General features: G+C 50.7%; 1 protein-coding gene across 1 annotated transcript in view; it reads right to left on the reverse strand.

The window, feature by feature from the left end:
* The window catches only part of MMD2 (monocyte to macrophage differentiation associated 2), a 49,463-nt gene that overhangs the window by 9,805 nt on the left and 22,775 nt on the right, over positions 1-16,883 (reverse strand). The window contains exons 2-6 of the mRNA XM_005289082.5: positions 11,861-11,942; positions 6,513-6,673; positions 4,961-5,035; positions 3,642-3,743; positions 742-811 (exon numbers count right to left, since the gene is read on the reverse strand). Coding sequence (XP_005289139.1) covers positions 742-811; positions 3,642-3,743; positions 4,961-5,035; positions 6,513-6,673; positions 11,861-11,942 — 490 coding nt within the window. The remainder of the gene's footprint in view (positions 1-741; positions 812-3,641; positions 3,744-4,960; positions 5,036-6,512; positions 6,674-11,860; positions 11,943-16,883) is intronic.

Consider the following 16,883-nt stretch of genomic DNA (forward strand, 5'->3'; position numbering starts at 1 on the left):
GGCATTTAATGGCAGGGAGTCACACTAGACTGGGGTGGGGAAACTTTTTGGCCCGAGGGCCACATCTGGGTATGGAAATTGTATGGCAGGCCATGAGTGCTCACGAAATTGGGAGTTGGGGTGCAGGAGGGCGTGAGGGCTCTGGCTGGGGATGCGGGTTCTGGGGTGGGGCTGGGAATGAGGAGTTGGGGGTGCAGGAGGGTGCTCCGGGCTGAGACCGAGGGGTTCAGAGGGTGGGAGGGGGATCGGGGCTGGGGCAGGGGGTTGGGGCATGGGACGGGGGCAGGGGGGGCAGGCTCCAAGTGGTGCTTACCTCAAGCCGCTCCCAGAAACAGTGGCATGTCCCCACTCTGGCTCCTATGTGGAGGCGCGGCCAGGCTGCTCTGCGCGCTGCCCTGTGCGCAGGCACCGCCCCTGAAGCTCTCATTGGCTGTGGTTCCCAGCCAATAGGAGCTGTGGGGCTGGCGCTTGGGGTGGGGGTAGCATGCAGAGCTCCCTGGCTGCCCCTACGCTTAGGAGCCGGAGTGGGGATGTGCTGCTGCTTCTGGGAGCCGTGCAGAGTGGGGCAATACCCTGACCCCGCTCCCCGGTGGGAGCTTGAGGGCCGGATTAAAATGTCTGGAGGGCCAGAGGTGGCCCCCGGGGCCATAGTTTGCCCACCTCTGCACTAGAGAAATCCTTCCAGGTGTGGCCCAGGCGCTTCAGAGGACAGGGAGCAGCGCATTGAGCCGAGTCACTTACCATTGAAAAGATCACCAGGGCGGGGAAGAATCCCATGATAACGTAGCACACCAGCTCCACCAGCTTGTACCTGTGAGGGAGAAAGACAGGCTCAGTGGTGGCAGGGCACCGAGGGAAAGGTTTAATCAAATGCTTTAAAACCACAGCTTCCCTGCTCCGGGGAGGAGGCGCCACTCTTAGTGCAATGAATCATTTCTATCGCACCACACACGTCCAGTGCGTTTTGCAGATCAGGCCCTGCCCCACAGCGCCGGCCATCCACACAGACAAGGAAGACCCAGGACAGATCTCAGGAGAGGCCAGGTGAGGGGATGACTGATCAGGAGAAGACTGGGGGTAGTGCTTGAAGCTGTGTTTTGAAGAGGGATCTGGAGAGGAAATCCCTAAGGAACAAGCCAGGGTTCCCTGCAGGTCTCCCTGTAAGCATTCTAGTGAAGGTGAACTGGCATTTTCCCATGTTACCTCCCCCCCCCTCCCAGTCCTGTATTCCCCTTTCCCGCTCATCTGTAATGGTCCTCCCCCTCCCCTTGCTGGAACCGCCTTCTAGGCACTGTTGGAATTGGATCTGAGAGCTTGAGGAGGATCCTCGGCCCCCGTCATGATGATAGGCCAGGTTAAATGAGACTGAGCCCCATTACCTGTCCCCCAAGGAGGGGCTTTTCCCCTCAGAGTTCCCAGACAACTAAGCGGGTGCATTGAACCATTGTTAGAGGTGCGTCTGCCTGAGCAGGCGCAGTGAGTCCGGGTTGATGCCTGCCTGCGTGCAGAGTACGTACTTGTGGGAGTATCCTGACAACGTCTGTGTATTTGTATTGATTCAGAGACGCCATTTTTGTGTTATGGTACACAGGAGCGCCGCCAGCTTTTTTGCTGCCCTAGGCAGCGGAAGGTCCTGCCCCTGAAATGCCGCCCCCAACAGAGGCAGCGGAAGCTCCCGCCCCCGAAATGCCGCCCCCAACAGAGGTGGCGGAAGGTCCCGCCCCCGAAATGCTGCCCCCGACAGAGGCGGCGGAAGGTCCCGCCCCCGAAATGCCGCCGCCGACTGGGGCGGCCGAAGATCCAGCCGCCGCGGTCGCCATCCCCCAAATGTTAGCGCCCTAGGCGACCGCCTATGTCGCCTAATGGGTTGCGCCAGCCCTGATGGTACAGCCTACTATGTGCTAGCCAGGAGAAGGCCCAGTCCCTGCCCCAAAGAACTCACAAAGCAGGGCCCCGAGCCTGAACTGACCCCATGCGAGCAAAGCCCTGCACTCCTGCAAAGTCCCATTAAAGCTGGGTGGAGGATCAGTGTCTAGTATCTTACCATACGTATCATAAAAAGTTACATATGCAAAGTACATTCCATGGGGTAACTTTTTGCCAGGCAGGTACAGGATAATGATCCGGGGGGTTCGCTGGATAATGGTTATTTCAGGGGAAGGCTATGCATTGCCCAGCCCTGCCTCCAGGAGCCGAGTGCCTGAGCTCGCTCTGTGACAGGGAAGAAGAATGATGTTGTGATTAAAACCCAGGTCTGGGAGCCAGGACACCTGGGTACTAAATCAGTCCCTACCACTGACTCACTGTATGACCTTAACCAGGTCATTTAACTCTTCCGGGCCACAGTCGCCTTTTCTGCAAAACCACCCTCCAAAATGCAGATGTCAAGTTCTACCTCACAGAGGGTTGTCAGGCTAAGATCATGTTGACAAATATCACTCTTCACATTGCCTCCCTTACTTCTGCACTGCTGCTGGCATGGCACTGCCTTCAGAGCCGGGAGTCCGGCAGGTCACTGCTCTCCGCTCTGCCTTCAGAGCCGGGAGTCCGGCAGGCCACTGCTCTCCGCTCTGCCTTCAGAGCCGGGAGTCCGGCAGGTCACTGCTCTCCGCTCTGCCTTCAGAGCCGGGAGTCCGGCAGGCAGCCGCTACTGCTCTCCACTCTACCTTCAGAGCCGGGAGTCCGGCAGGTCACTGCTCTCCGCTCTGCCTTCAGAGCTGGGAGTCCGGCAGGCAGCCGCTACTGCTCTCCACTCTACCTTCAGAGCCGGGAGTCCGGCAGGTCACTGCTCTCCGCTCTGCCTTCAGAGCTGGGTGGCAGCTATGTACTTGTGTGTGCTGGAGGGAAGGGCGTAAATGACTACAGACACAAAGAAGGGGCAGGGCCGCCCAGAGGATTCAGGGGGGCCTGGGGCAAAGCAATTTTGGGGGCCCCTTCCATAAAAAAAGTTGCAATACTATAGAATACTATATTCTCATGGGGGCCCCTGTGGGGCCCGGGGCCTGGGGCAAATTGCCCCACTTGCCCCCCGCCCCCGGGTAGCCCTGAGAACGGGGGCCCGATCAAATAAGTTTGAGAACCACTGGTTTACAGAGTGCATCGGGAGGGGTGGATGGAGGCCCGGTAGCAACGCAAAGGGTCAGGAATATTCTAAGTGTAATAGAGCAGTTCCCTTCCTGGCGCTTCGTCCTGACTGTGTTGGGGGCCCGGCCAGGGCACTGACGCACTGCCTAGGGTTTTGTATAGTGTTCTGCAGGTACATGCTCCTTGGCCAGAAAACGGCCCTGGCTCTATTAAGAGCTCACTCTGGCTGTGAGCTTAGAAGCAGTATGCCACTTTTTGCTGTCTGCTGCCACCCAGTGGAAGAATTGTGTAACTGCCGCACACATCTTGATCAAGTTCCATTGCTGATTGAAAGCCAAACGATGGCATCTGGTGACTGGCCTGAGCCCCTGGTGGTGCAGACACTCACCACCCAAGGGGGAATGTGGGGAGGGTCTGTGGCTCAGGGAATGCACCGGGGACAGCTTCAGGGCATACTTGCCCCCTTCTTGCTGCCCACTCACGTTGAAAACAGGGCAGGGGGACTCGGAAGGGGAGGCTGGGCAGGCAGACAGACAGACAGACTGGCACAAGCTCACCGCTCATGGAAGAAGAAAACATAGATGGTTCCGATAGATGCCATGATCCAGATGATCCAGCGCATGTGGGAGGCCCAGGGACCCAACTCCCGTAGGTTCAACCTGAAAAAAAACCCATAGAGACCGAAAGATGAAAGAGCCATCACGCAGCAGAGAACAGCAGCTGGCCATGAGAAACCAACCGGGGAAGCAGCGGGTTTGAAATCTAGGCTGAGAGGAAGTCACTGATGGATGTGGGCGTGCAGGGAGGAGAGGAAGCCTCCAAAAAAGAAAGGAAATTGAAACATACAGGAAGTTCACATTGCTGACACCATAGGGCACTGCTGTGAGGAAGCTCACATTGCTGGCACCCCAGGAAGCTCTCTCATCCTTCTATTTCTAAAATTCTAGAAGGCAGCAAAGACCCAGCAAAGCCAAAGCCCTGCCAGCCTGTCTTACAAATAAAGGACTATTTGAGGATAAATATGATGCCCAGTTTCGGAATAATCACCAGTGCTGCTGAAGGAACAGCTTTCCTCACCTTATTCTGGATAAAATCAGTCTGAGATGGCCTGCTTGTGCCGGAGGTGAGCTGGGAAGCAAATGTCCCCAGACTTTCTATGGCAGAGTTCTGAGTGAGTCTAAGGTTGATGGCCAATCTTGGGGTACTGTGTGAGCAGTGGGTGGAGAGTGCTGTGATCTAGGAAAGTGTGGTCTAATAGACTGAGCATGGGACCAGCATTGTTGCCAACTCTTGTGGTTTTATTCCTGAATCTATAATATTTCGTGTTCTTCTTAACGCCCCAGCTCCTGACGCCACGTGATTATGTGAGAATCTCAGCTTTCATTTAAAAAAATAAGTAACTTTCTGGCACTCTGGTTGTGGATGAAGCTTGAAAACCATGAACCCTAAAGGCTCAAAAGGCCTCACATTTATTATTTTTTTAAATCTCAGGATTCTTCAGGTCCTGATTCACGATTCTTGGGTTGGCAATGCCGAGACACCAGGAATTCCTGAGTTCTGGGCCAAATGCTTGCTATCCAGCCTCAGGCAAGGCAAAGGGGCTAGACTTTTCAAATCTGGGTGTCCATTTAGCTCCCGCAATCCAAACCTAGGCACCTAAATCAGTGGCCTGGCTTTTAGAGGCATTGAGTATGTACAGCCATGGACTTCGGACAGAGTTTAGCCAGGGCTAAAATGCAGGAGTGGGACTTTTGCTTCAAGATGGATTTTGAATTTTTTAAAACTTTTCATCGGGATGTAAAGTGTGAGACTATTTTCTGAATTCCTTCTCCTCCACCCCAATAGAAACCAGCCTGCTATTACACAGTGAACTCACCAGGGGGCATACGATGCTGCTATGAAGAAGTAGATCACCATCCGGTCAAACATATGCAGGCAGTGCTCCACTGTTCTAGAGCGGGGACAGACAAACACATGCAGGGAGTTATAGCATGCTGAGCCAGCCAGAGGGGAGCAAATGGATTTACTCGGGGAACTAAATAAATTCTAAGATGCAACGTGTTGATCAATGAGATGAATATAATGATTCTTAAAGACTTGATAGCATGGATGGGCACTAGATATGGTGCTGTGCAAAGCTTCTTCTGCCTCTCTGCACTTTGATGCTGACCTGCAGTATCCCTGTTCTGCTGCTAGCAGGCGTCTCCTATCACCAGAGATCGCCAATCGAGCCCAATTCTCTGGATATTTTAAGTGGTCATAGGGGATCCGGTTGAATTGACTCGGCTATCAAGTAGATACAGTACTGTGGTCGAGCCACTGCCCTCTACTGAAAAGAATCAGAACTGCTCAGCTGTGTGTCAGAGGCCCTAGGTGGTTAACCACTAACAGTTCTTGAGAAGTAGGGGCCTGTGGACGATGAGGATCTGATATCAGGCCATCTCTGAGAGGCCACATGGTGCAGAACAGAGGCAAACAGAATTCTCAAATAGCTAAGGATTTATTATAACTGACGTCCTAAACTGGGCTAGCACTTAGGTCTCCAGAGGTTCGTGAATCATCTCAGTATCTAATCCCTTCCCCAGTTTACAATGAATATTAAAATTGGTAGATTTTTTTTAATGTGGAAAACTGATTTTTTTCAGTAAAAATTCAAATATACAAATATTTTGTCTGAAAATCAAAATACTTTGATGTAGAAATTCTGCTGAGATGCGACATGGGGATTGTGATTTGGGTGTCTCTTGCTCCCATCCTTCTCTACAGGTCAGGTTCCCCAGTCAGACTATATCTCCCATGATGCACCAAGGTGTTTCCTCTTGGAAAGGAGAGACAGTACATCATAGGAACTGCTAGCCACAGTGCATCATGAGAGCTTAGCCCATAGAGGAGAATGGGGACATCAGGCAACTGATCTGCAACTCCCATAAGGCACCATAGCAGCATTTCTGAATTCAATTTTTTTTATTTTTGGCCAAAATATTTCGGTTTGGGGGCATCAGATTTTTCAATGAAAAAACTAAATTTTCTACAGAAAGAAGATACTTTTTGTGAACTATTTCATTTAGTTGAAACCCCAATTTCCCAATTGTCCAACAGACGGCAGTGGCTTGCACCCACACTAGCTAGTGGGTAGCAGAGCTAATAAACAGTTTGACGGGATCATTTTCAACTAGCCCTAATAACTGTGTGATCAGCAAGAGAGTGTGGGAAGAAGAAGGCGCACAAGTGCTGGCGTGATTAATGGGGAGGTAGAAGCCCACACAAACTGATCAGAAAAATGCTGAGGATGTGTGTGTGTGTCATTTTTAGCTCTTTGTCCTGCCCATGGAAGTCCTAATCACCTGGCTGTTTCTATCTCTGCCTTCACAGCCCTTCTCTATTTGCCCCCAGAGAACAGGGCCTGTAGTGACAAATGGCTTTGCTACCTGAGGTGTCTCTTCTTCCAGGAGATGGTGTGAAAGATGGTGGAGACAGTGAAGAGGCCAGACAAGCCAAACCCATATATCCAGGCTGAGATGGTCTCCCAATGGTCATCTGAGAGGATGTAGAGGATGGAGCTGCCCAGGATGCTGGGGATAATCCAGAACTGGAAGGGAGAAGAACTCCATTGGCTGTCTCTGGCTCATTCATTTAGAGAAGGCTTTTATAGAATAACTGTTCTATGTCATAACTATTATCCCTGATTTCCTTTCAGATGGTTCCTCATCTATGGATGAATCTGTCCAGCCCAGCTGAGGGACAGAGGCTGGGACAGGCACTGCTCTGTATTATTTACATGATTTCAGACCCCGCTTGCCACAACAGGTACACCAGTCCCCAACATCGCCGCCAGAGAAGACTGTGAGCAGAGCCCCCTCCATGGGTGGGGCTCAGGAAACTTTTGAGATTAGAGTTGTGCAGGAAGTCCCCTCCCCATATGGGACAGAGGAGGCACAGCAGGGTAGAGATCAGAGACAGCCCCTCCCAGAAAGGGCTTGGGGCATTACATGTCAGAGATAGCCCCCTCCTGCTACCCCTTCTCTCTACTCTGTGCTTAGAGATCACAGATTTCCCTTCATTCCTTTTATTTTTCATTTGCCTCATTCCCACCAAGCAGGAAGAAGAGGATCCTGTTGTAAATCTAAGAAAAGCGGCTTCCTGCCCAATTTACCCCGGGGGTCTGGGAAGGGGGATAAATAACAGAGTTTGCTTAGTCAAAACTGCTGAACAGTCTGTACCTTAGTGAGTGCCCCTGGAGGAACAGCACAACCACCAGGTCACCCATAGCCATACAAAATGCATGAGCGTCTAAGGTGTCATCTAGGGCTTTCAAAATGGGTGTTGGAAAAATGAAGCAATCTGATTGGCTCCTAGCTATGGCGTTATCACATGATAACCACACCATTTGGTCCTCCATGGCCTAGTCAATTGGCTGGTATCCATGGGCCTAACTGCTGACTAAGAAAGGGCTTCTCACAATGATTTAGAAAAAACAAGACCAATTGATATACCTGCCTAGGGCCCAAAGCTTCCCTAAGCTGTTCACATACTGCTTCCAGGGGACAGAGCATGGCCAAGTGGCTAAAGCCCAGAAGTTGCAGGGATGTGTTCAGCTCCTGTTACTCTGCTACTCAGTCACAGAACTCAAATTTGGAGAAAGCTTCTCAGGGCACCCACCCTATCTCCCCATCAATGGAGAGCAGTTCCTTACATTTCCTGGTACTGCGCCCGGTAGAGTTTTAACAATCCCATGCAATGGAGCTGCCACCACTTCTCTTGGAGAGATGACTCCATAGAGCTCAATCTCAAGGAGTCCTTCCTGATATTTAGCATCTGATAGTTGCTACTGAATGCACCGTCTGTCAGACACAACACAGCCAGCCATTCGAATGGAAACTGCCCAAAGCAAGGCTCTGTCTCCTTCATTTAGCTCCTGAGAGAGCCCCAGAGAATAGCTGCGTGGGAGAAGATACCTGGAACAGGTGTCTTTAGGTTTCTTATTCTGATGCCACCTGCAATCTGTAGGCCCTTTTCTACACCTTATTTAAGGCCCTATCCAATGGCCATTGAAGCCAATGGGAGTCTTCCCATTGGCTTCAACTGACTTTGGATCAGGCTCTAATCTCCGAATGTATTTTCAAAGTCGTGGGGAAGCATTCCCAAAAGGCAAGGGCTTCTTCACGAGAACGTGCGCTCTAAAAACCTTCCTAATATCAGATGCTGCAATTGAGTCCAGCCCTGCCTGATCCTAGCACCTCCAGAATTCTCCTGCAGCCAGTGGGAGATTTTCTTGACTCAGGGCTGTGGGATTGGACCCATAAAGCAGGCGTGGCTTAAAAACAGACTTCCAGGCTTAGAAAAATAAAGACACTCAGCCACCCGGGTGTGGGTTATAAGGTCACACCCCATCCCTCCGGTGCTGGGGACGCGAAGCCTCGTGCCTCCCCATGCACCAGAGGTGAGATAGCCTCATGTTACATGCCACGCCCTGCCACATGTTATTGCCTTACTTACCTCACTCTCAGCCAATCAGATCCTTCCATTCCCCAACAATGCCAGGCCCTCTTATCTTGCCACAACGGCCATCTCCTGCTGTGAAAAAGGAATGTTCCATTTTCACGGAGACCGTAGGGGTGTCCAGTGTGAGCAGTTCTTAGCAAAACACTTTGGTTTTCTAACCAAATAACTTCACCACATGAAGCAAAATGGGTGGGGGAGAAAAAAAAACACCTTGATGCAAGCAGGGGTCAAAGCAAGGGGGTGGACAGGGGAGTGGGTTTGCCCCACAGCTTCCCCTCCTCCTTGGCTGGCGGGATGAGAGCTCCCCATCCTGTTCCAATCGACTTGGATGCAGGGATGTATAAAGCCCAGTTATAAAAGTGTCTCAGATCCCCCATTATGTCAGCATCGGAGTCACAGCTCCTGCTTGCCGTCCGCTCATTCAAACTGCTTTCTTAGAATCCTAGAAGCATAGGGCTGGAAGGGACCTCAAGAAGTCATCAAGTCCAGATCCCTGCACTGAGGCAGGACCAAGTAAATCTAGACCATCCCTGATAGGTGTATGTCCAACCTGTTCTTAAAAACTTCCAACAATGGGGATTCCACAACCTCCCTTGGAAGCCTATTCCAGAGTTTAGCTACCCTTAGGATTAGAAAGTTTTTCCTAATATCTAACCTAAATCTCCCTTGCTGCAGATTAAACCCATTACTTCTTCAGTGGACAAGGAAAACAATTGATCACAGTCCTCTTTCTAACAGCCCTTAACATATTTGACCGTTATCAGGTCCCCCCTCAGTCTTCTTTTCTCAAGACTAAACACGCCCGTTTTTGTTTTTTTTACTTTTCCTAATAGGTCAGGGTTTTAAACCTTTTATCATTTTTGTTGCTCTCCTCTGGACTCTCTCCAATTTGTCCAAATCTTTCCCAAAGTGTGGTGCCCAGAATTGGTCACAGTGCTCCAGCTGGGGCCTCACCAAGGCCAAGTAGAGCAAGACAGTTACCTCCTGTGTCTTACGTACAACGCTTCTGTTCATACACCCCAGAATGAGATTAGCCTTTTTTGCAACTGCATCACCGTGTTGACTCATATTCAATTTGTGACCCACTGTAACCCCTCAGCATACTACCATCTAGCCATCTACCATCTGGCAACCAGTTATTGCCCATTTTGTGGTTATGCATTTGAGTTTTCTTTCCTAAGTGTAGTACTTTGCACTAATCTTAATTGAATTTCATCTTGTTGAATTCAGACCAATTTTCCAATTTGTCAAGGTCCTTTTGAATTCTAATCTTGTCTTCCAAAGTGCTTGCTATCTCTCCCAGTTTGGTGCCACCTGCAAATTTGATAAGCATGCTCTCCGTTCCGTTATCTAAGTCATTAATGAAAATATTGAAGAGTACCAGACCTAGACTGACCCCTGAGGGCCCCCCTATATTCACCCTTTAAGTTCAACAGCAAACCATTGATGACTAGAGCTCCGCGTTTGTCATGGAGGTCACAGATTCTGTGACTTCCTGCGACCTCCGTGACTTCTTCAGCAGCCGGTGTGGCTAACCCTCGGGCCGCCCAAGCAGCTGGTCCCGGGGATAGCTGCTCAGGCAGCCCTGGGGACAGCCACACCAGCTGCTGCTGGAGCAGCTCCGCAGCCACTTGAGCAGCCCTGCAGCCAGCCGCACCGGCCTCTGCTCTGGTGGCCCCGGGCAGCTGGTTCCGGGGACCGCCCGAGCAATGGCCAATGCATCTGGCCCCGGGAACCACCTGAGCAGTGGTCCTGGGGGCAGCCAGAGCAGTGGCTGGCCCTGGGGATCCCCATTGGCGGTGGCCGGAGCAGCCGCTGGCCCTCCGGGGTTCTACTCTCGGCCGTGGCCGGAGCAGCCGCTGGCCCCCCGGGGTTCCACTCTCAGCGGTGGCCGGAGCAGCCGCTGGCCCCCCGGGGTTCCACTCTCGGCGGTGGCCGGAGCAGTTGCTGGCCCCCCAGGGGTTTCCCCCCCTGCCACTGGTGCTGTGGGCTCCCCCCCCCCAGCATCTCCCCCCTAAGATTCAATCAGGGGTATTTATGGTATAAATCATGGACAGATCATTGGCCGTGATTTTTTGTTTCTTGTCCGTGACTCGTCCATGACTTTTACTAAAAATACCCTTGATTAAATCGTAGCCTTATTGATAACTACTCTTTGAATATGGTCTTTCAACCAGTTGTCCACCCACCTTATAGTAAATTCATCTAGATCGCATTTCCCTCATTTGCTTATGAGATTGTGATGTGTCAAAACCCTTATCCAAAATCAAGATATATCATGTCTACTGTTTCCCCCAACCACTAGGCCAGTAACCCTGTCAAAGAAGGAAAACAGGTTGGTTTGGCATGATTTATCCTTGACAAATTCATGCTGGCTATTCCTTGTAATCATTGTATCCTCTAGGGGCTTACAAACTGATTGTTTAATAATTTGTTCTAGTATCCTGACTGCTCTGTAATTCCGGGGTTCCTCTTTGCTCCCCTTTTTAAAGATAGATATTATGTTCCCCCTTCCCTAGCCCTCTGGGAGCTCACCCGTCCTCCATCAGTTCTTGAAGATAATTGGTAATGGTTCTGAGATTGCATCAGCTAGTTCCCTAGTTCTTAGGATGAATTTAATCAGGCCCTGACGACTTGAATACTTCTAACATATCTAAATATTCTTTAACCTGTTCTTTCCCTATGTTGGCTTGAGTTCCTTCCCCCTTGTTAATAGTAATTGTATTGAGTATCTGGTCACCATTAACCTTTTTGGTGAAAGCTGAAGTAAAATAGGCATTAAACACCTCAGCCTTAAAGTCTGCTTTTTTTGGAGTCCATTGTCCCACTCCGCTGCTCTAACACCTTCCTTTCCTTAGAATGGGGCAATTGATCATTTCATGATCACTTTCACCCAAACTGCCACCCAAGATTAGCTGAGTCACTTACAATGAGCCCTGACTGTTCCTTAAAAGCCACCAGAGACCAAAGGAGACGTGGCGAGCTCCTGCAAACAAGCTCCTGGCCATGTGCATGTGCAGTGACTGGGTGTCAGACTCCAGGTGTCAGCTGGGCACATCCCAGCCCTTGAGCTCCAGTCAGAAGATGCAACCCTAAATGTAATTTACATTCAACCTGTGATGGCTCCTGAACGCACGTGGAAGGGAACAGGGAGTGGAGCAAGCCCCAGCGTTGTCTTCCATTCTCGGAACACAATGGGAGCCGAGACCCATACACCTCTGTCTTCCTGCCCGACGTGCTCCCCACACCCCAAGGCAATGCGAAGGCGACTCACGGCGTGCGTGGCACAGTTCGCTGCGTGCTCATACTCCGTTGGCTGGTATCTCCGGTTGGACGGGACCCTGTGATTCATAAACCTTGAACGAGAAACCGGGAGAGAAGCAGGGTCAGAGGGTGGAGTCCTGGGGCAGGGCCACAAATCATTTATTGATAATGTCGGATCAGTTACACTTGGGATTGGGTTCTGGTGGGTGCTGCGCGCTGGCGCCCTCCAGGTAACCCAATCCCAGCTCTGGGAGCATGGGGTGGAAGAGTTGCTGCTCCAATTCTAGTTCTGCCAATGCTCTGTGATGGGTTCTGCAGAGCGGCATTCATGTGCAGGCCTTGAGCTCATTGGGAGCAGCTGAGTGTATGTTCCTGCACCCCCAGATCCCACGGGGCCCCTAAGTACATCTGCCAGGCTAACTATTGTTGCCTATTGTTGCCCTAAGTCCAGGACTGGTCCCAGCAGTGTGTGAAGGGGCTGATGACTGCACCCTCTCTGCTCACACACCGCTGCACTCACCTTTCTATTCATCCTGCACCCTTCACCCCATGCAGCCATGTTGCAACAGCCCCCACTGGCCAGGGAAGCAGGAGTTGCAGGATCACCCCTGAGCTGATCTCTGATGCAGTGCACACTCCCCCCATGGCTGGCTGAGGACTCTTTAGTGTGTCAGGCAAGCAGTTTCTTGGGTGGACACGTTCCCTATGCCGGACGACCACCTCCAAGCTGGACTCCCTTCCCACGGCTACATGTGCCCACGAGATGCCACGTATGGGAGGATCCTGGGCCAACAGGCTGCTGCTATGCAAGACTCAAACTCAGCCAGCAAGAGGCCACTCCAAGGGATGCTGACACTGAGATGTAGAGAAATGGCATGTGCTAATGCTCCTAAAGCGGGAAGATCAGAAGAGGTGTCCCCTAGAATTCCTCTGGCCCTGTTGACAGCGGCTGTCTTTCCCCTACCCTAGTGACATCTTGCCACCTAGGGAAACTGAGCACAGCTCAAATATTCGCACTCAAACCCCTGAGAAGATGCACTTGTTATTTTATGAGTCATCACCCAGCTGTCAGGAAGGAAGGCCGAGCACTGAAAGACTAAAATAAAGAGGCATCGCGTGGCACCACGGGGACACGTGAGCAATACTGCCAACTGTCTGAGCTCAGGGTTGGAATGAGGCAACCAGGGGAAGAGAGAGAGAAAACTGCTTGTGCACATAAGAAAGAGCGCGTTCTGGATCTTCGCATCCCACTTGGATTCGCTGGGCCAGGGCCTATTTCTGTGTGCTAGCGCCTTCCACAGGCCTGTCTTGGAACTGCACAGCTTTCCTCTGTAGGCACAGGGTACTCTCAGCCAGGCACAAAAAACAGGGTTACAGGGTCCTAATAGCAAGGAGATAGATCCACTTCTCAAAACCACTACTTTGCCCTGCATTTTCACCATGGCTCAGGGGAGGGGAGGGCCTGACACAGAGATGGCGATAGGGGAAATTGGGGGGAGGAGGCACTGAACTGGTGAGGGGGAATAACAATCCTTTTCCTGTCTATATCACCTTCCATCCAAAGCACTTAATAAGTAACCATGGAACAGTTAAGCCTGACAGCACTCCAACGAGGTAGGCTTGGTGTTATGATCTTCATTTTACATGTGGAGAAACTGAGGCACTGAGCAGTGATGTTACTTGGTGGATGACTCTCAGCAAATTAACCACAGAGACAAGATGACAGCTCTGATCCTGTGAGTCCCATGCGCTACACATAGGCCATTCTGCCTCTCAACGGTTAAACACCATGCGCCATATTCTTCTCTCAGCTATTCCAGTGCAGTTCCATTGATGCCGGGGGGTGGGGGTGGGGCGAACCTGTGGGAAAAGCAAATTTGGCCTCACCTCTGACACTCTGCCTTGAGTTGTCAGCCTTTACATGAGGCCTTTCCTCTAAAGACAGATGGGGAAGCCAGCTGCACTGCCCGCTTTCAGTGCTGCCTGTTGCAGGGCGTGGCACACCCCTTTCATGGCACGTGGATGGAAAAGAAAGGACAGCTGGGGGCGGGGCATAATGGTGGCAGCCAAAAGAAGGGATGAGGGAAACCAGTTATCATAGGACCTGCCTCCATGTTTGGCCAAGAGAAGAACAGTCCCAAGGCCTAGCTTGCCCTCACACCACAATTTCACAGGTGTGTGTCTCTGATTCTGTGTTGTGGTGCATGTCTGTGTGTGTAGTCCTGAATAAGAGGGAAAATGTCACACTTTACATTCCGCTCTATTCATTTAGATGGGGTATTGCACTAATATGCCTTTGTTTTCTGTGCTCTACCTCTGTTTCTTTCTAAGGATTCTCCCGCCTCAAGAGACAAGCAGCCCATCTCAGTGCAAACTGCTGCTGAAGAACGACACAAACCATGCTCTCACGGACATTTTAGTTTTGATTTGCTCTCTCTTAACCTGAAGTATCGGATTGCTCTCCATGTTTGAAGAAACATAACGATTTACCTCACCAGATCTAAACCCAGATAAAGAAATAGCATTGGGGCTTGTCAGTTGCTAGGTGTATCATGCTGAACTTCAACATACAAGAGTAGACAAACTAGATGTGTATCCAGAGTGAAAAACATATCCAAGACAATGAAGGTTGGACAAAGTGTAGGGTTCATACTTGGGCATGGCCTAATCAAGGCCATATGCCCTAATCAAAGGGATTGAGCTAAAGAGTGGAGCACTTGGTTACTGTTATCTTCAGAATAAGTGCGCAAGTGCTAATGGTGTCTAAAATGCACCTCTAGTGTCACAGTCGTCTCCTTCGTCCATGGCACGACTGTGGGATGTTACACCATGTCAGGGCAATGCCCTATTAAGAACTATCATAGTCCACAGAAAACCAGAAGTAGAAAGGTCAACGTGTGCTGTTATACCTGTGCCACTGCCAATAAGGTCAATGAGGACTGCACAGGTGAAACTGAGCGTGGAATTTGACCTGCTAAGCATATCTAGAGCAAAGTAATCTATTGGGGTTTAGGCGAACTAGCCGGCTACTCTTCCCTGGCAAATACAGCACCGTTTTAAGGGCTTTTTGAGGAAGAAACAGCTGTTTGTCCTTTGCAGCAACACTTATTAGATATTGAGACACAATTGTATTATCTCTACAATATTAGATCACTGTATCTGGGAATCTCCAGCAGAGAGACATGACTATGTTATTTCTGGTATATTACAGGTCAGCACACAGAGACCTACAGAACAGCATCTAAGGTACCTATTCTTCCCTAGCTGTGTACGAGTAAGCCCTGTTGAAGCCAATGGGAGTTCCTTGTCTCCTGCTAGGGCAGTGTCATGCCCCAGGATCCTATGCCTAGGAACCTGACTCTCAAGGATGCTGTGCTGAAACATAGCAGCAAAGAAGCTCCAGCACTGAGGCTCCATTGCACGGCAGCATGCGTTAGAGCACCGAGATGTAACATGGTAGGGATATCATGGTCGTCAGCGGGAGCTGAACCTTCAGCATTCAAAACCAGCACTTCAGCCCATGCCACTTGAGCCGAAGGAATCTAACTCTTCGGGTCACCTAGTAGCAGGATTTATCTTTGCTGGGGCCAGTCACTATAGGAACACACCGCCACACTAAGTGCTCAGTTGCATGTTCACTTGAGTGCGATAGCAGCACCCGAGCAGTGCTCCTGTAGGTGCTCTCAGGTGGGAAGGAGGTGGAGCCAAGACCTATGCTTTCCCCCTCCACTGGCTAGCAGAGTGGGCCAGCTATGGGGGGACACTGCACTTGCCTAAGGGGTGTAGCTGCTGGTATGTTCCCCTGGCTTGCCTGGGAGCTTGCCTCCTGGAATAGCTCAGTTCTGCATCACCCAGTGCAGGCCCAATGGTAGGACTGAAAGGCCCCCCTGCTTCTTGGCAGGGGGTTAGACTAGATGACCCTAGCGGTCTCTTCTAACCCTATGATTCTACGATTCTAGTTCCTAGGTGCTGAACAAACCCGGAGGAAGACGACACCCTTCACACCCAGGCAAGAAATCCCAGGGTCTAACACAGCTGGCTCACAGCCTGGCCTCACTGCCATGGTTAGGCCTGGTTTGTATAAAAATAAAACAATGCTGAACTGACCAACCTGGATCTAACCTGTCACTGAGACTTAGGCCTGTTCTGTTCAGTCGGGGCCACTCTTGTGGGACACACATGGGTGCATTTACTACTCAGTTTCCCTGGCCCTGTTTATTAGTCTCACTAATAGGCTTTAATAAGCCCCCCGAGCCAGGCCCCAGCAAACAAAGAGACTTTGGCTCTGTTAATTCCCCGCCTGAGCCCGGATTTTGTTCACATTCCTTCCCAACATCCTGTAACAATCTCGCTCCAACAACAGGACATTATTTTACTGTACCGTTGCTAGGTAACTGTCCAGAGCCTCACTGAAACCCCATCTGGGTGCTTTTATTTCTTCCTTTCTTTCTTTTTTTTTTTTTTTAAATCCTTTCTGCATGGCCCAGACGTTTAGGATTCTGCGGTGATGTCACAGTTTCCATGGAAACATGCACGAGAAAATTTAAAAAAACCCCAAAACCTCACTTTGTCTCTTGCCCATGCCGACTCTACTGATCATTAATTATTATTATTAATAATAATAAAAGCGAGGCTGACCTCGGGGGCACGTGTCACGCCGATTCCCACAGCCCCTTGGCACGGGTGGGAGAGCGCCTTTTGAACTTGGGCAGGGAAGTAAATGTCTGGGAATGGCAGAACTGAATACCAGCATGTAAGGATATCCTCACACACACACACACACAAACAGTGTAGTTAGGCAAGGGGACTGGATGGGTTAAGGGCCTGGGAGTGGGAGCTGGGATTTGTTGGAAATCCAACTCTGGTCAGTCTATCTAGGTTCTTATAAAAGCACCCCTCATTGTATTATCTGAGTGGCTCCCAAGAGATCAGATGTAACTTCACAATAGGCCAATGGCTTAATTTTGCCGCCTTCCTCCCCTGAGGTAGCCAGGGCTATGGTTTTGTGTATTTATTTCCCTCTCCCATCTCTT

The sequence above is a fragment of the Chrysemys picta genome, chromosome 10 (assembly GCF_011386835.1).
Source record: "Chrysemys picta bellii isolate R12L10 chromosome 10, ASM1138683v2, whole genome shotgun sequence".
In the NCBI taxonomy this organism is placed as follows: domain Eukaryota; kingdom Metazoa; phylum Chordata; order Testudines; family Emydidae; genus Chrysemys; species Chrysemys picta.